The sequence below is a fragment of the Heloderma suspectum genome, chromosome 16 (assembly GCF_057233095.1).
Source record: "Heloderma suspectum isolate Gila_16-S chromosome 16, 16-S_ref, whole genome shotgun sequence".
NCBI lineage: Eukaryota > Metazoa > Chordata > Lepidosauria > Squamata > Helodermatidae > Heloderma > Heloderma suspectum.
This window is the reverse complement of record NC_139473.1, coordinates 1,101,516-1,120,508: the sequence shown is the minus strand read 5'-3', so window position 1 is coordinate 1,120,508 and position 18,993 is coordinate 1,101,516. Positions and strand designations below refer to the sequence as shown.

Below are 18,993 nucleotides of genomic sequence, written 5' to 3'. Positions count from 1 at the left end.
CTCCCTATTCCTGCGAAGGAAACCTTCAGGAGAGCAGAACCGACTGTCCTCCGCTTGAGTCACCCAAAATAATCAGTTACCCTGGAACTCCAATGGGCCAGGGCCAGGGCCATGGGCTCCTGGCAGCACAGCCCCCAACCCAGGATCTGGATCCACAGGGTCTCACACGCAGGAGCCCCCTTCACCCAGTTGTATCTGCCAGGGCAGGGGCTCCCTCCCCTTGGGACTGAACTAATCTGAGAATCTGTCAGGCTCTCAAAGGGCAGAAGTGCCCACTGAAGAGGTATGGAAGGCAGCTTCGTCCAGGGGAGAATCCAGCAAAGGGATCACAGAGTCCTGAAAGTGAGAGAGAGGCATAAATTCTCCCAACTCCCTTATGCAGATCAGATAAGCCAGGCTGAAATCACCCTGTTCTGTGTCCAGCCCCAGATGCACGATCCATTGGACAGGATGGGAGGTGGGGTGAGTGGTCATCAACTTAATAGGGGGGTTCTAAGCACTGCAGAATAATACCCTGTAAGGCTTTCTCCTGAGACAGGGGCCTGAACACTATCATTCTGGTACACGGTGATCCCTTGGAGACACAGGTCAAAGGCAGAGCACCTGCCTTGCAAGCAGAGACTCCCAGATCCAATCCCTGGCATCTCCTGTTAGAAGGATTAGAAGCAGGTGATGGGGAAGAGACCTGTCAGCGGTCCTGCAGAGCTGCTTAACTGGGAGAAGCCACCGCACAGGGGAGGAGCCCGTGTGGCATGCAGAAGGTCCAGGGTTCAATTCCGGCCCCCTCCAGTTAAGAGGATCTCATATGGGAAAAACCCTTCCCTGCCTGAGATGTTGAGGGGTCCATGCTGGACAGAGTAGGCAATTCCGGGCTGGACCAGTAGCCTGACCTGGTCTGAGGCAACTCCTTCCTACCTTCCCATGTCTTTTGAGATCTACCACCAGGAGCCTGAAGAACATCTCTGGTGCCAAAGTCAGTTGCTTTAGTTTGGTATCATAAGCTGCCTTTGGAATTGCATCGAAATGCAGAGTAGATCTGAAATAAATGGCCCTGCATGTCTCGGGTGTTTGCAATGCCCACTGGGGTGATGCCCCTGAAGTACTTTGAGCACTCTGAGCCTCCGCGCAACACACAACTATTTCAACTGTGCCCTGATAAGAAACGCCATTTGCAGCCAGAACCCCTCTCGTATCAGCTTCATGTGCTTGCTGCCACCCTCCTCACGGACTGAGGGAACTCTTGCTCTCCACAGCAAAGCTGGGCAAGCTGGAGGGACGCTCCATTCCTTTTCTAGACCCTGTTCCTCCTGCTGGGGGAACCGAGGTGCTTTCATGCTCTCCAGGCCACCAGACTGGAGCACTAAGTGCTCAGCAGAAAGAAAGAAAGAACAAACTCTCACGCGAAGCTGCAGGAAAGCTGTTTATACAGTCCTCGGATGATCGTGAGATATTTAAAATATGCACATGGTAATTCAAAACTAATTACCCCAAGCACATTTGGAACATTTATGCCCTCATTGCTGGAACCTGCCTATTGGCTGCACCTCCCTGCTTACTCTCAAGTGTTTCTATAAACTGCTTCAATGCATTTACCTTCCAGCCTGTATCTGCCAAGCTCAACCTCCCCCCAGAAGAGTGGCGGTGGCTGCTGAGCAGACTCTAGTTCCTCCCCGACCCCCTGCTTTTCCAGGAGCCAAAGCAGTACCTATTTCAGTCAGGGTCTCTGCAGAGGGGTCTTCATCCATACACAGACCTTTAAAATGCAGAGCTGCCGCCTTCTCCTCTCTTTCAGCTTAACTGGCACTGTTTCCATGGCAGAAGCTGTAACCCCGCAAGCCTTACAGAAGAAGAAAAAGGGGACCGAAGTTACAAGGCAGTTGAGGAAGTGTGGAAGAGGGTTCCACTAGGGAGCAGGATGCTTCACCACTGCCTGGGAAATTTTTCAGACTGAGCCTCAGATGATGGACTGAGAGGCAACATCCTGACCCAGGCCATCACAGTTACTTATAGTCACTTCACGTGGCAACCAGAACCTCAGCTGTTTCTCCAAGATCCTATCGCTTCAGTGACATCCAGTATAGTGGTTCATGTGAATGCCTTGGTAACTAGAGACCTAGGTTCAAATTCACACTCAGACATGAAGCTCACTGGGTGACTGTGGGCCAGGCTCTGTTTCTCTCTGCTTAATCTACCTTGCAGGGTTATTGTGAAAAACAAATGGGATAGTCACCACATATGCTAACCTGACAGGATATCAGTGTCAAGAGGTAAGATTCTGGATCCTCCTGGATTGCATGGAGATGAAAAACTGGGGAATGTAGCAGGACAGTTGACATTTCGGAGGATGTCTTGGTCTTCGGAATGCATTTTTTGGGGGGGTGGGGGGTAGGGAAGACCTGTGGGAGAAATCCTAGTACCAATCATTTCTGAAACCAACTGCACATGGGTTTTCCCTAAGTTGTTCGGGGCAGAGGAGGAAGGTAGGCATCGCCACTCTGAACGCTGGCCCAGAGACACCCAACTCCTCACTATGAAGTGACAGGACACTGGGCTGATGCACCCCTTGGACCTCTTCTAAATCTGCCTTACCAGCAGCATTTACCATGGTTTTCTCGCTACTCAATGCACTTAATTATCTCAAACATTCTTACAACGCCCTGTAAGGTTAGGTCAGTGTTCTTGTCGCCACCCTGCAGATAGTGGGGAAAGGAAAGCTGAAAAGAAAGCAACTTGCCTCAAGTCACCTAAGGCAGGGGTGGGCTTTGGACATGAACTCCCAGCTTTCCTGACCACTGACAGCGGCTTCTGGGAGATGAAGTTTGAAACATTTGGAAATCTACTTCTGGCCACCCTTGACCTAAGGGAGCCTTCCCCAACCTGGTGCCCTTGAGATGTGTTGGACTGCAACTCCCAGCATGCCCCAGCCAGTTCATGCCTTAACTTCTGTGCAGCAACTGTGCGACACTGTTAGACAAATATTAAATAGGAGGCCATATCGAAAGTCCTAAAAGGTACAGAGGTTAGGACCAGGAGAAAAAAAGTGATTAGTTTCCAAGAAGCGTGATCAGTGCAGGCCTCTCATCCGACTCCCACCCTTTTATATAAATAGGACACACTCTGCCACTGCCCAAAGTATCCTACACCTCTTCACAGATGAGGCTTAAGCCAAGATGCCTGCAAAGGAAACAGCTGAAGACAGAGACAGACAAACTGACATTGCCTCTCCCAATTATGAACTTGAACTTCCCCAACCAAGCTGAATGGATTAATCTCTGCTACCAGGATTTGGCATGTAAGAGCCAGAGATTTTTTCTTTATGAGTCAACAAGAGGACCAATTAGCATTTGAGTTATAAATACACTCCGCGGCAGTGGCGGGAGTCAGCTGAGCTTTCCATTACCACCATTTTGAAGATGGGGGGCTATTGGGGCTTGCAGCATTTAGCAGGGCAAACCTGGAGCGTTTTCCTGGTTAGAAATTGAATGAGGAACACATTCGTCATCTTCCTCCCACTGAAGCTGTCCTGTGAGAGTCATATGGCAGGAGGAAAGAGATGGTCTATGTCCAAATGAGAAGCCCACGAGGACCCTTAGATGAACCGAGCGTAGGGCAGTGGCCACCTCTGCATGCTCAGCCCATCCACAGTTAAGGGGAAAAGGAAGCAAAATAAAGTGTGAATCTCCCCCCAGCTCCCCACCCCAAGGAAAGAACACTGACCCATGAGGGCTGACGTGCAGGGCTTCTAATTCCAATGCCTGAAGGCTGTGGGGTAATGAAGGCACTAAATAAAGGCTGCTGCGATTCAGACGAACGGCCGAGTTGGCACTGCTCTAACTAGTAGCAAGAGGCCTCTTAGACTGAGCGAATATCTCCAAGCCCCGACTTACAAGCTGGAGTTTGGCGGGAGGCCGGGAAAGAAGGATGGGAGGAGAGGAAAAAAGCCAATTTCACCTGGTAATCAGCTCGGCTACCTGCACTCCATCTAGACCCGGCTTGCAGCACTGGGGGCTTCATTTCCCCCTCGTTCTTCAATCACTCCCCCCTCCAAACACAGAGAGGGGCTAATGGCTTCCATTGGAAACATGAGGGTGAAGCGGGCAGGGCACTCCCTGGCCTGCCTGCGAGACAGATGAAGAGGAGGGCTCCAGCACCATCACAGTGCAACTCAAGCGTGGCCAAGAGACCTCTGTGCTGAGGGTCAGCACACATGGCTCTAGTAACAGCAGTGCCTCCACATCTGCTTCTGAGCATGTAACTCTTGAAGCAGCCTCCCCCACCTGGGCATCCTTCAGATGGGCTGGACTACAACTCCCATAAGGTGAGAACTGTAGTCCAATGCAACCGGAGAGCACTGGAGAAATTGGAGAAAGCTGCCTTTTTAATTGTTGTTTTAAATTTCAGGGGGATTCTGTTGTGTTTTTAGGGGTGGGTAGCCTGCCTGATAGGCGGGAGCGAGGGGGCATGTGTCCACCTGATGGAGGCAGTGGGGGGAGTGTTGGGAGCCAGAACATACCGAGGCTGGGCAGCAGGCGCTGGCGGAGCATGAGGGGCAGGCCATGCCAGGTAACGGGAACAAGGGAGAGATGTGTAGTATCTGTCCCCTGCTCTGGGCCTGTCCAGAGCCAAAGGATGGCTGGGGGAGGCGTGACCCCATCTTCTGGCCTTTGTTTGCTGCTCTGCAATGCCAGGTCTGTTACCCAGAAAACCTCCCTCATCCATGACATGATCCTGGATGAGGGTGCAGACCTGGCATGTATTACAGAGACCAGGCTGGCCGAGGCTGCTGCTCCAACTCTTGCAGCCATATGTCCAGCCGGATTTTCGTATGCACAGCAGCCGAGGGTTGGGAACGGGGAGGGGGAGTGGCTGTTATCTACCGAGAGTCCTTGGTCTTCACCAGACCCACTCTCCGGGAGACCAAGGTTGCTGAGTGCATGTACTGGAGGTTAGGCCCAAAGGGCAGTCTGGGGATTCTGCTCGTGTACTGTCCACCCCGCTGCATGACTGACTCCCTGGCTGAGGTGCTTGAGGTGGTCTCTAATGTGCGTGTACAGTCTCCTAAGTTATTGGTGTCGGGGGACTTCAACGTACATTCAGAGGCCATCCTCACAGGAGCACCTCAGGACTTCATGGAGACCATGGCTTCCTGGGAGCTGCACCATATTCTAACTGGGCCCACCCATGCAGCCGGTCATGCACTAGACCTTGGGTTTGTTTCTGGAGAAGCGGGGAGTGATCTGGAAGTCGGGGGTATATCCACCACCCCCTTGTCATGGTCAGATCACTATCTGGTGACGTTAGACTTCTCGATCCCACAACTCCTCCGCAGGGGTGGAGGACCCATTAAAATGGTCCGCCCCAGGCGTCTTATGGATCCAAATGGATTCCTGAATGCGCTTGGGGATTCCCTGGAGCACGCCAACGGCCACTCAGTCGAGACCCTGGTGGGTGGCTGGAATGCCGCAATCACTGGGGCATTAGATCAGATGGCTCCGAAACGCCCTCTCCCCCTGAACAGGGCTCGGACTGCACCATGGTTCAATCCACAGTTACGAGCTTTGAAACAGGAGGTGAGACGGCTAGAGCTCCGATGGTGGAAGTCTCGCTCCAAAGACGATCAGACACGGGCTAGAGATGTATCTTCAGCCTATCACGTGGCAGTGAAGGCAGCAAAAACGGAATAATATGCTGGAAATATTATCCATATTTATTAAAAAGGAACATTATTCTTTTATTATCCATATTTATTAAAAAGGAATATTATCGCGTCTGCAGAGTGCTGTCCCAGGAGGCTGTTCCAAGTGGTCTGGAGCCTGGTCGGTCCTGTGGCTCCGGAACCACTGGAGCATTCTAAGGCCTCCTGTGAGGCCTTGGCAAGGCACTTTGCAGATAAAATTGATCAGATTAGGAGTGTTATTCCGTGCGCTGTGGATACAGTTAGTGAGCAGGAGACGGCCTGTGGCAAACCGGTTTTGTGGGATCGGTTCCAGCTTCTTCCTTCTGATGAAGCGGACAAGGTGCTTTCATCTGTAAGGCCGACCACCTGCTTACTTGATCCTTGCCCATCTTAGCTCATTATGGGCTGCAGAGAGAGACTGGGTGAGGGGATCAGGGCGGTGGTGAACGCCTCCCTTGAGGAGGGAGTGATGCCATCAGCCCTCAAGGAGGCAGTGATAAGACCACTCTTAAAGAAGCCCTCCTTGGATCCCCAAGTTCTGAACAACTTTTGCCCAGTCTCAAATCTGCCATTTTTGGGCAAGGTGATTGAGCGGGTGGTGGCGATGCAGTTGAAGGCACACTTGGAAGAAACCGATTATCTAGACCCATTTCAGTCGGGCTTCAGGCTTGGGCATGGGACAGAAACGGCCTTGGTCACCTTGGCGGATGATATGAGGAGGGCTCTGGATAGGAGTGAATGCTCCTTCCTTGTACTCCTCGACCTCTCAGCAGCTTTTGATACCGTTGACCACGGTATCCTCCTGGACCGCCTGGATGGGCTGGGCATTGGAGACACCATATTGCGGTGGTTCCGGTCCTTTATCTCCGGCAGGTACCAGAGGGCAGCACTGGGAGAGGATGTTTCAGACCCATGGCCACCCACTTGTGGGGTGCCACAGGGTTCCATCCTCTCCCCGATGCTATTTAACATCTATGTGAAGCCGCTGGGGGCTATCATCAGGAGGTTTGGCGTGCGGTGTCATCAATATGCAGATGACACGCAGCTCTACCTCTCGTTCAAATCTTCACCACGGTTGGTCGTAGAATCCCTGTCCAAATGTCTGGAGACGGTGAGTGGTTGGATGGGGAGAAATAAGCTGAACCCTGACAAGACCGAGGTACTTTTGGTGGGAGACAAGAGGAGGCTGGGAGATGTTGACCTGGTTTTGAATGGGGAATTGAATGGAATGCTACCCTTGAAAGACCAAGTCCGCAGCCTGGGCGTCATTTTGGACTCCCAGCTGTCCATGGAGGCTCAGGTGTCAGCTGTGAGCCGGACAGCGCTGTATCAACTCCATCTGATACGGCGGCTGCGCCCCTTCCTTCTCGACTATCTGCTCCCATCGGTAGTACATGCCCTGGTCTCCTCTCATTTAGACTACTGTAATGCGCTCTATGTGGGGTTACCCTTGAAGACGATTCAGAAGCTGCAGCTGGTACAGAATGCGGCGGCTCACCTGATTACAGGCAGCCGCCGGCAAGATCACATCACTCCAGTGCTGAAGGAGTTGCACTGGTTAACAGTTATTTTACGGGCCAAATTCAAGGTGTTGGTTTTGACCTTTAAAACCCTATATGGTTCCGGCCCAGCCTATCTTAAGGAACGCCTCCAGCAACACCAGACAGGCCGCTTAACAAGATCAGCCTTGGATGGCCTTCTCTCTGTCCTAGGACAGCTAGGCTGGTGAGGATGAGGGAGAGGGCCTTTTCTGTGGTGGCCCCCACTCTGTGGAACTCCCTCCCTAGGAAACTCTGCCATGCCCCCTCTTTAATGAGCTTCCGCCATGCATTAAAAACGTAGTTGTTCAGGCAGGCATTTGGGGTGGGTTAGGGTATTTTAGAAAACGTTTTTATTGTAGAATTTTATTGTTTTAAACTGTTTTATTATATGCTGTACATAGCCCAGAGTGGCTGGGTGACCAGCCAGATGGGCGATTAATAAATTCAAACAAACAAACAAACAAATAAATGTCATTCTAATGAGGATTAATAAAGGGGGTTCTCTCTCAGCCCCCCAGGAGCATTGTTCTAAGTGCAGAACGAACAGCAAAAGCTGCCTTATACAAAGTCAGACCCTTATACCAACTCCATCTAACCCAGTATTGTTGACACTGACTGGCAGCAATGGCTTTCCAGGGTTTCAGGCAAGATCTCCTAGCTCTATCTGAAGATTGAACACGGGACCTTCTGCATGCAAAACAGGGGCTCTGCCACTGAGCTACAGCTGTAAAAAACCCTCTGCCATTCAAGAGGAGATGCTTAAAATGGCTGCAGAGTAAGTTCTGGCATCCTCTGAAACAAGTTTGTTTGGTGAGGCAGTTACACGTTGCAAACCATTTTCCTGCTTAATTAGTGGGTTATGGGTAGAATGCTTCCAGGCAGAGGAGTGGAAACAGATTGCGATAAAGCAGTGACTCAATTATGGGGCATCCCCTCAACACTTCAGCACGAAACACATTCGCTGAGCTGACAAAAGAGCTGTGGAGGGGGCCGAGTTGGTTCAGGAAAGGTGGAAGTTTATCCCCAAAACCAATGACCACCTTCAGAGTACATAAACACTCTCACACACAACTTGTGGCGTCAGGGGATCGTCTCCAAGACGTGCACAGTTAGAATAATGCTCTACTTAGGATACACAAGCAGATGCCCAAAACTCTGTTCAAGGGGAAAGGTGACAAGTTGCAAAACAAAGATCCAGAAGAGATCTATGTGGATACTCTAAGCCTGGAGAGGGAATAAAAAATTGGGTTAGAAGGGAAGGAAGAAGCGAGATGGACAGGTGGCAAATATCCTAGTGGATGTCAGGCAGGCATGGGAGTGTGGATAGGGACAGTCAAGTGTTCACCACACTCACAGAGGACTTTCCAATTCAAGGTAGGATAAGCATCACTCAGATAACCTGGGTTGGATGAGAATCGAGTCACTCCATGTTCAACCACTTGCACTCAGCCTGTGTCCATCACCGTTTCTCAGTGCAAGATACAAATGGCAGAAACCTCAAGAAAATGGTTGGCATTAGGAATCCTATGGTCCACGAGATGAGAGTGTTGGTCCCAGTCAAGAGCCTTTCTAAAAGTAGGCTCTGGCAAAGCCCGCAGAAGATCCAGCGTTCAATCAATCCCCAGAAACTCTCTGGAATGGCTCTCTCAGGTCTCAGGCAATCAGAGGAGACAAGACTAGGCTTGATGGGCCAACGGTTTCACTCAGCACAAGGCTGCTTCGTCTGTTCATCAGCCTGAGATTCTGGAGGAAGCAGCTACCGGGAGAACTTGAGATACTGCAAGTTAAATATAGGTTATGTTCGCTGCATTTTTACAAGTGCTAGGTAGGAATATTATCCAGAGAAAGCTGTCATTTTTAATGACAGCACAAGCTCCAATTACCAGAAAATCAATACACTTGGGAGTTGGAAGGTTTTATCCAACCCCCCCCCCCGCAAAATTGCTTGAAATGGGGGGGGGGGGGAGAGAGACGCATCACTATACCAGCTTCTGAATTAGACGTAAATAGCTCCACCTGGTCTTAAGACACTCAACTATTTATCCGGCTGCTTCCATAGTTCAGGTTCAGCTATGCAGCAGCCCAACCTCGCCTCGTTATGACACCTGTCAGGTAAATGGCTTTAAAGTGGAGGCAGACCTGGTCTGGAAGACTAAGTGGGGGAGCAAAGGGAAAGTCAGAGTGGCCACCTGCAAGGAGCAACTGGGGCACGAAGAGAGCCATCTCAAAACATTATCTGGCCACCACTTGCTGCGAAAGCCAGCAGTCAAGGGCTGTGAACATGGAATCAGCATTGCCACCCATGAAGTGACCGCAGACCAGGTCCAATCATGGGTCCATCTAACTCAGCACCGTCTCCTGTAGCTGGGGGCAGCTCCCCTGTCTCAGGAAGAGAGGCCTTGCCCAGCAGACTGGCTCTTCATCGTCATTGCTGAGTGCTGGTTGCCAGAGCTGGGCAGGAGCAAGCCACGCCTGAACATGTCCATGGGGAGAAGGGGCAAAGGGGAGGCCATCAATGCAGCTCTCACCCACCTGGAGCCCTCCAGAAGTGCTGGACAGCAACTCCCTTGCCCCACAGCTGGCCATGGGAGGTTCTCAGCCTTCACCACTGAAGCATCACCAGGCTAAGATGAACATGCATCTGGCATCTGTCCTAATTGGGAGACCCAAAAACTTTGGCTGGGTAGCCAGTAATGGCTTCTAGTCCCTAGTGAGGGCCTTTTTTGTTGCTTCATGCATCAAATTTGACAGATAAAAGGAAGTATTTCTTCACATAGTGCATAGTTGAACTATGGAATTTGCTACCACAGGATGTATTGATAGCCACCCATTTGGATGGCTTTAAAAGAGGGTTGGACAAATTCCTGGAGGAAAAGGCTATCAATGGGTACTAGCCTTGATGGCTATGTGCTACCTCCAGTACCAGAGGCTGTGAGCCTATGTACACCAGTTGCTGGGGTACATGGGTGGGAGGGCGCTGTTGCGTTCATGCCCTGCTTGTGGGTTCCCGGTTGACAGCTGGTTGGCTGCTGTGTGAACAGAACGCTGGACTAGATGGACCCTTGGTCTGATCCAGCAGGGCTCTTATGTTCACAGAGGTAAAGGAAGTGCTTCCCTTTTGTACCTACTACCCAGCAAGGGGATTTTACAGGAAAGGAGTGGAAGAGCATGTGTGTACATGTGCACGTAGAAACCCCTCCCCCTCTCAGCCGTGAGACCAACTCAGCACTATGCAGGATGCAGGCTGGAGCCCTTTTGAGAGGCCGCCTGCCTCTCTCTTAAAAATACAGCTCATTTCTCCTGCAGTGATGTTTAACAGCGGCTTTCCCTGCTGGTGGCCAGAATTAAATTTATGCTTGCCACCCAGGGAAGGGGCCATTGCTCGGTGTCAGAGCCCCTGCTTTGCATGCAAAGGTCCCAGGTTTGACCCTGGAATCTCCAGGTAGGGCTGGAAAGGCCCCTGCCTGGAACCAAGGACAGCCGCTGCTGCCAGTCAGGGCAGGCAACACTGGGTCGGATGGAGCAGTGGTCTGACTCTGTATAAGGCAACTTCTAGTGTTCCTGTTTAAATCAGCCTTTTCTTCAGACCCATGAGGACTGGAACCTTATTGTTAGGGGAAGGAACAAAGCTCGGTGGTAGAGCCCCTGCTGTGCATGCAGAAGATCCCAAGTTGAACATCCAGCATCTCCTGCTAGGGTTGGGAAAGACTCTTCACTGCCTGAAACCCTGGGGGCTGCTGCCAGGCAGTGCATACGATATTGAGCTACAAGGACCAGTGGGCAGATTTGGTGCAAGGCAGCTTCCGATCTTGCTCCTGTCTATTGTTAAGGCTGGCTTAAGGGCCAAAGGTCAGGTGAACCCCTGGAAAGATGGGGGCGAGTGTCCCAGCAGCACAAGCAGGGAGATGAGAGAGAGAGCAAGGCCATTCCACCAGCCCTGCTGAAAGAACTGATTTTCCCCTTCCCCCTCCCTTCTGCCTTGCAAGTTGTGTCTTTTTAGAGTGTAAGCCTGCAGGCAGAGGACCATCTTGTTTAACAGACTGTTCGTAAGCTGGGAGCCTTTATGCCTGAAGAGTAGCATAAAATACTTCAAATAAATGAACATAAAAATTAATAAGCAGCCTCCTCCCCCCTCCACCATGGGCATTCTTGACACCATGCGAAGGAGTCAAGCAAGGTCTCTCAGGGTCGGCCTCTTGGCCTGGTAACAGCACAAGAGCAACCGAGCAGGGAATGCCAGTGCCTGCCGGAAGAAGCAGGCAGAACCTCCTTGGGAAGGAAGACCTGAAGTCCACAAACCACAGGCTCATGTGCTGCTGCGCAGAGAAGTTGTTTCAAGGGAGGCTCCAAATAATAAAGCCATTAACACACACACACATACACTACTGTGCTAAGGAATAGTACAATAGGTGGAAAAGCTAACTGCTGGAGAATTTTCGCACCCCCGCAGATAAATGGAAAGCTTCAAGCAGGTAAGAGGAAAAGCAGCTCTCCGGCGTGTGGCAAGTGGTCCTGACTCATGATACGGAGAGGAACCGGCTTTCTCAGCTATAAATAAGGCTGCCGAGGCAGGCACTCTGCCAGAACGGCAGCCGTCAATACGGCTTTCTCTATCCGCGTTGCCAAACTTCACTTTTAGGGAGTGTATTAATTACGCAGTCAATATCCGTCTGTTTCATTAGTGTATTAAATACCCGGATCAATAATATTTCTACTGTTCAGAGACAGTCTTAAGTGGGGGGTGGGGGGAGGCAGAGAGGAGTGGGGGTATTTTGGACCTACAGAACTCAAAATGTCAGTGAAACCCACTAGAGACCATCTGGGGCTTTAATGGGAATCATAAAGCATTGGAAATAGACAGGAATCAGATCATCACTATCTGTTTTTCAGTCCCTTGAACAACGACACACCAGGGAATTCAAGGCACATTTAAGAACTGGAAGTGGAATGTTTTGGTTCTCTTTTCTTCTCTCCTCCATCTCACCGCCCGGCCCCCCACCTCCGGCTTAGATGCAACACCAGAGAAAACACAACTCTCCGCCCGCCACTCCCAAAGAGTTCAGTGAAAGCTGCTAGATTGCTGCCCGTGACTGCCCGTTATTGATGCTCTATTTCCAAGAGAAAGATCAGGTCTCCACACCCGCACCTAATCAGGATATATGGCTACGAAGCGGGCCCTGGTCACATCTCGCTAGGACACCTGATGCTCACAAGTGTCCTGCAGGCAGTTGATGAGGGGTGCGGGAATGCCACCAGACTGCCCCCACACCCCCAATTCGATCATCAGCCCAGTGGACACTGTGTCCTGAAAGCTCTGCCTTCCTGCCTCGTCTTCGCCTTTCCCAATTTGAGGGGAGGGAAAAGTGAATGGGAGACAGGAGAAGCAAAAGACTGGTTAGCAGACCAGAAAGAAAGATGATCACTCCAAGCCTGCAATTTGTCAATCGTGAAGCAGATGGAAGACCGTAATTTTCCAGCCAACACTTCATAAGCAAGGTCAGAGGGAACAAACACCTCCCATAACGAGCGGCAGAAACACAAGTGCCTGGGGGTTAAGTCCAAGAGACCCAACTAAAGCTCCCTGTCTAGAACCGGGGGGGGGGGGGGGAGAGCGGGGCCAAGAGGTTGCGGGACAAGGGAAGTCCCCTCACGGCCATCACCAGAGAGAAAGGACACGACTAAACACCAACAACACACAGGAGGCAGCTCCGCTCCACAGGGGCTGGGAAAAGTATCCTGTTTGCTCCAGAGTAGCCATTCAATTCACCACCACAGGAAAACGGCAACGCTCCCTGGCTGCTGAGAGCCGTGCAGCCAACCCTTTGCTGCAGCCAAAGAATGCATAATTAATGTGATCAGAGGCACACGGAGCTCTCCTGCTCTGCTAACTGGGAAGCCCAACAGCGCAGCTTCTGTTCCTGATACCAGTTCAGTGTGTACGCGCGCATGCGCGCACATGCGTGCAAGCAGATCTCAAAGCCTGGTTAGCTTTAGGCTGCTGTGTAAATATTAATGCCAGATCATCCACCTTCACCAGCAAAACGATCATGTATCAGTCTCTGCAAACACAAGGCTGGGAAATCTCCCCTTCCCAATTGAGCCAACTTTAGCGCCAGTAATAAGGCAGCATCCCCCCAACCCCACCCATGAAAATGTATTATGAAAACTTATTAATTGCTTTCCAGTAACGAGAAACTACTGGTGTTTGCAGAAAGCAGAACCCACAAAGCTAAAGAACAAAACACAGTTTTATTGAGAAAGAAACCTATCCCCTAGTCTGAAGGCTTGCTTCCCCTTCATGATAAACAAATCCAGAATTGTTCACATACAAACAGGAAAAGTACGGACAGGTAGTGAGGCACTGCAGTCTGCAGCCCCCCCAAAATGCAATATTAATTGAAGTGAAAAACTAAAGCACTGCTTTGTAGTTGCCTAGATTTCCCAGGGGGATGAAGAGTCAATGCTTATCAGCCTCTCTCAGAAGAGACAATTTTGATTAATATCAGGTTCATCTGACTCAGTCTATTAAACCCTGAAGGAAGGATATTCTTCAGATATAAGAGATATGTCTTTGATTAATAATTCTACCATATTGCCATTTGAAGCATTAACAACTGTCTGGCACCTGTGGAAGGAAGAAAGTCTTTGAATGCAAAGAAACGGGGTGGGGGAGGGAAGCCTCGGCTGTGCTAAGAGAGCCCTCCCAGCTAGGACAGCTGCACTGCAACACTGGCCCTCCCACTCGACTTGGAGCCCAGGTGTCCAAGCCCTTCTTGAGTTTTTGGGGTGGGGAAGGGAAGGAGCTGCTATTTCACCTTTTATGTCCATCCTTGCCTAGATAAAATGGAACATCAGGCCCCAGTTAGATCCCTGCCCCACCCACAGGTCATCTGCTGCCACTGCCTAGACAAACTCCCTGCCCCAGCTCAGCCCATGATACACTGCAGGCATTTTCTTCATGCCAACCACACCACAGAAAACACAAGAGATAACCAAGCCAATCAAGAAGAGGAGGCTGCAAATCATTCTGGAACTTGCACCAAAAGGGACCGCTGTGTGGGATGGGGAGAAACCAATATAAACCTTTGTCTTTAGTTGTTCTACAGAGAAGACCCAGTTCTGCCTCGAAGCAGTCTGGTGCCAAGCAGGTCCTCCTCTTCACCCCAGCTGTGCAGCATTCTTCCGGATGTTCATGATCAGTCTCTTGCTGTACTCCTTGTGGCTGACAGGTTTCACATCCATCGCTGTAGCCTTCAGGCGTGACTCATCCTTGGGAAGAAAGAGAGGAAGCTTCAGGTGAGGACAGATCAGAAGCTGGGCTGGGGCATTGCTGGCAAGTGTCTGACATGGTTTCAGAGTTCCCAGCACTGAAAGCAAAACCAGAATTGATTGGGAAGGCCAATTCTTAAAGGCTCATGCTCTGGGCGAGCACCCCATTCTGTGCTATGGGTAGAGGAGTGGTGCAGACACCAAGTGTGGTGCCCAGAACTGGACACAGTATTCCAGATTGGAATAGTGCCCCATGATATCCTGATGAGCAAACTAGCTCAAAGTGGGCTAGATGAAACAACGATCCGGTGGATCCACAGTTGGCTACAGAATCGGACTCAAAGAATGCTTATCAATGGGACCTTCTCAAACTGGGGAGAGGTCACGAGTGGGGTACCGCAGGGCTCGGTCCTGGGCCCAGTGCTCTTCAACATTTGTATTAATGACTTGGAGGAGGAGGTGCAGGGAATGCTGATCAAATTTGCAGATGACACCAAATTGGGAGGGATAGCTAATACTTTGGAAGACAGAAACAAAATTCAAAGTGATCTGGATAGACTGGAGCGCTGGGCAGAAAACAACAGAATGACATTTAAGAAGGACAAATGCCAAGTTCTGCACCTAGGAAAAAGAAACCAAATGCACAGTTACAAGATGGGGGATACATGGCTCAACCACACTACAAGCGAGAAGGATCTTGGAATTGTTGTCGATCACAAGCTGAAGATGAGCCAACAATGTGATGTGGCTGCAAAAAAGGCCAATGCTATTTTGGGCTGCATTCATAGAAGCATCGCTTCCAAATCCCAGGAAGTACTAGTTCCCCTCTACTCAGCACTGGTTAGGCCTCATCTGGAGTACTGTGTCCAGTTCTGGGCACCACACTTTAAGAAGGATGCAGACAAACTGGGGAGGGTTCAGAGGAGGGCAACAAAGATGATCAGGGGACTGGAAACAAAGCCCTAGGAGGGACTGAAAGAATTGGGCATGTTTAGCCTTGAGAAGAGAAGACTGAGGGGAGATATGATAGCGCTCTTCAAGTCCTTGAAAGGTTGTCACAGACAGGAAGGCCAGGATCTCTTCTCCATCATCCCAGAGTGCAGGACACGGAATCATGGGCTCAAGTGACAGGAAGCCAGATTCTGGCTGAACATCAAGAAAAACTTCCTGACTGTTAGAGCAATACGACAATGGAACCAATTACCTAGGGAGGTGGTGGGCTCTCCCACACCGGGGGCGTTCAAGGCGAGGCTGGATGGCCATCTGTCAGGGATGCTCTGACTTGGATTCCTGCAGTGAGCAGGGGGTCGGACTCAATGGCCTGTAGGCCTCTTCCAACCCTACTATTCTATGATTCTATGATTAAGCCACAAAGGGCGGGGGGGCAGAGGTGTCCAAGTGTGTGTGCATAGATGTGTGCCTGGCTTACGTTGAAAGTCTCCAGCTTGACTCTGATCCGGAATTCATAGGTGGTGAAGTTGGCGTTCTGGAGCACCTCATCGAAAGCATGCTCATTCTGTGGAAGAACAGGACAGACAGGTGTCAACAGCCCTATCAATTCTAAGGCCCCCTAGTCGGCAGAGTGGGGACACAGAAAAAGACAAAAGGGGTGGAACTGCACCATTACGCCTTCCCATCAAGGGTGGGTTTCTTCTCCAGAGTCAGAGCTGCCGGCGTGAAGGAAGTACAGCCTTCCTGCCACAAGCTCTTCCCCAGCCCTAGGAACCGGCAGGCAGCGAAACGGTGACCATATCGGCTGAAGGTGCAAGGCTTCTCAACTGTGATTAAAGCAGACGTGTAATTATGAACCCTTCAAAGACCAACGTGGACAGCCACTTCGTTGCCAGGAGTCTTATCAGTGGCAGTCAGCTTTCCTGCTTATCTCACAAGCCACATCCTGAAGCTCCAGTTATATCAACGGAAACAGTGCTGAAGGCTCTTTGGGTATCTTTAACTCCAGCCAGGGAGCCGTGGGCTTCAGTGCTTACAGAGAAGTACTCCAAACCAAGCTCGCTGTGGCCAGTCCTGTTCTTTCTGATCGGAGGTTCTGCCTGCCCCAAATCCAACTGGACCAATTCTTAGCCATCCCATGTTCCCATTTGCATCTTCACCCCCAACTCACAGCCTTTTGGTGCTCATTTACGCCCATCTTACAAAGCTAGCACAAGCTCAGAGTTTCAGGTTAATGATCACACACTGACTTCCCAAGAAAGCAGCCTGCAGAGAAACAGAAATGCCATTATCTTGTTGTGCTAAATGCACAGCTTGGCTTTGCCTTGCCAAGATGGCAGTTTTGATAATGACATGGTCAGACGCCTTACCAGGAGTGCCACTGCCCACCTACCCCAACAAAGTGTAACACTCTTGCCAGCCACAGCATCTCTCTTCCCTGAGAATTCAACAGCGTAGCAAATCCTTCACTCTCACCAGTCTGCCCTAGAAGAGGCGTATCACTACCTAGATGCTGAACCGCATGCAGGGAAATTTAAATCTGCCAGTTGGAAGCCCTCTTCTAGTTCATACCAGTGGCTGAATGGCTAACGCTAAGGCAGACTCCGCTCACAGTAATGAAACCACAAAGATTGTCAGTTTAAATGGTTCTTTGGGGAACAAATGACTGGCCTTTCTGAAAACCTGGGCAGTGTCGAAGCACAACGTTTAGGCTGCAATCCTAAGAAAATCAGGAGAGTCTTAAAGGTGGATCAGACCCAAGGCCTCTCTAGTCCAGCATTCTATTCCCACAGTGGCCAACCAGATGCCCCAGTGGGGAAGCCCACAAGCAGTACCCTCCCACTCATGTTCCCCAGTGACCGGTGTTCAAATCACATGCTGTCCCTGACCCTGAAGATAAGATATAGCCATCATGACTAGAAGCCATTGATAGACTTCGCCACTTCCCATGAATTTGATGAATCCCCTTTTTAAAGCCATCTATGTGGTGGCAATCACCACATCCTGTAGTAGTAAATTCTATAGTTTAACTATGCGCTGTGTGAAGGAGGACTTCCTTTTGTCTGTCCTGAATCTTGCACCGTTCCGCTTCATGGGATGACCTTGCTGCATTCTAGTATTATGAGGAAGAAAAAGGTCTACCTTTTCCTACACCATTCATAATTTTATGAAGCTCTTATCATCTGACACCCCCCTTACTTGCCTTATTTCTAACCCCAAATCCCAAAATATTGTAACCTTTCAGGTGAGTTGATACAGCCTCTTGATCATTTTGTTTGCCCTTTGTTTAAAACACAGTTTCCAGCTCTACCATATCCTTTTTTAAGGCATGGTGACCAGAACTGTACACAGTATTCTGAGTGTCGTAGCACCATACATTTGTCTAAAGGCATTACAATACTGGAAGGGATTTTCATTCCCTTTCCTAATGATCCCTGGTGTGAAATTCGTCTTTTTCACAGCTGCTGCACACTGGGTCAACGTTTTCACTAAACTATCCACTGAGACCTCACAATCCCAGCCACCACCAGCCCAGCTGCTCCCCCACATCAGTGAAGCAAGGATTTTCCTCCCCAATGTGCCTCACTTTACACTTACTACCATTAGACTGCATTTGCTTGTTTGATGCCCATTGGCCCAGTCCGGAGAGACCCTTTGGAGCCCTGAGCAACCTGTGTCCTTTGTTTCGTTTTATCATCCTGAATAATTTGGTAAAGCTGTACTACATTGCCAGGCAGGGCCTATTCCACCCTTCTCCACTGCTCCTCTGCCCACCACACAGGGGGCTATTTGAAGATCATGGTCCTCCCACAGAGCATTTGAAGATCACAGTCCTCCCTGGGGTCTGAAGGGAAGGAACTGCACTCTTACCTATGGACGTAAAGAGCAATGTAAGGAACACTTTCCAGATCATTCCTATAGAAGACCTTATCCTCTTGCTTTCATTACGCACAGCTGAAAGCAGCTCCAACACAGCCTGGCCTCTGCCACACCCAGTGGACCAAAAGCTACTGGGAGGGGCTGCACCCCTTGCCTCCTGGGAAAATCAGCCTGGCCTTGCTCACTGGCCAGAGAAAGAGCAGCCGCAGGGACCTTGCTTGCTTCCCCCCAGCCCCAAAAGGACACTTGGCTCCAACCGTACCCTCTGGCCCCACCCATCAGCCAGAGGAATGAGGGCTGCTAGGCTGGGTGTGCATGTGAAGAGAGAGGGAGGTTGTATTACTACTATGTGTAGTGGTTATTACGATTGAAGGGTGCGGTATACACAATCACAAGCAATTCCAACAAGAAGAAAAGGTGGAAGACAACAGAAGAAGCGAATGTGGCTTCACAAAAAGCTTAGGGATGCCCTGAAAACAAAAAAGGACACATACAGGAAGTGGAAAGAAGGCCAAGTAACAAAGGAAGAGTACAGGCAGATAGCACAGAATTGCAGGGATGGCGTCAGGAAGGCTAAAGCTGAGAATGAGCTGAGGTTAGCAAGGGATGTTAAAAACAACAAAAAGGCTTTCTTCAGCTACGTGAATAGTAAAAGGCAGAGGAAAGAAATGGTGG

At 50.3% G+C, this 18,993-nt stretch overlaps 1 protein-coding gene across 4 annotated transcripts in view; it reads right to left on the bottom strand.

Annotated features, from left to right (window-relative positions):
- Positions 1 to 1,408: 1,408 nt before the first annotated feature.
- RPA1 (replication protein A1) overlaps positions 1,409 to 18,993 on the bottom strand; it is a 51,280-nt gene continuing 33,695 nt past the window's right edge. Inside the window, exons 16-19 of one of the 4 annotated variants that reach the window (XR_014786114.1) lie at positions 15,917 to 16,003; positions 14,302 to 14,487; positions 2,244 to 2,396; positions 1,409 to 1,837 (exon numbers count right to left, since the gene is read on the bottom strand). Coding sequence is in view for 2 of the 4 variants with exons in the window: in XM_084822573.1 (XP_084678699.1) it covers positions 14,377 to 14,487; positions 15,917 to 16,003 (198 nt within the window). In the remaining 2 variants the exon portion in view is untranslated. Of the gene's footprint in view, positions 1,838 to 2,243; positions 2,397 to 13,447; positions 14,488 to 15,916; positions 16,004 to 18,993 lie in introns of those variants that run through there. The other 3 variants (XR_014786113.1, XM_084822573.1, XM_084822574.1) reach the window with 3 other exon arrangements.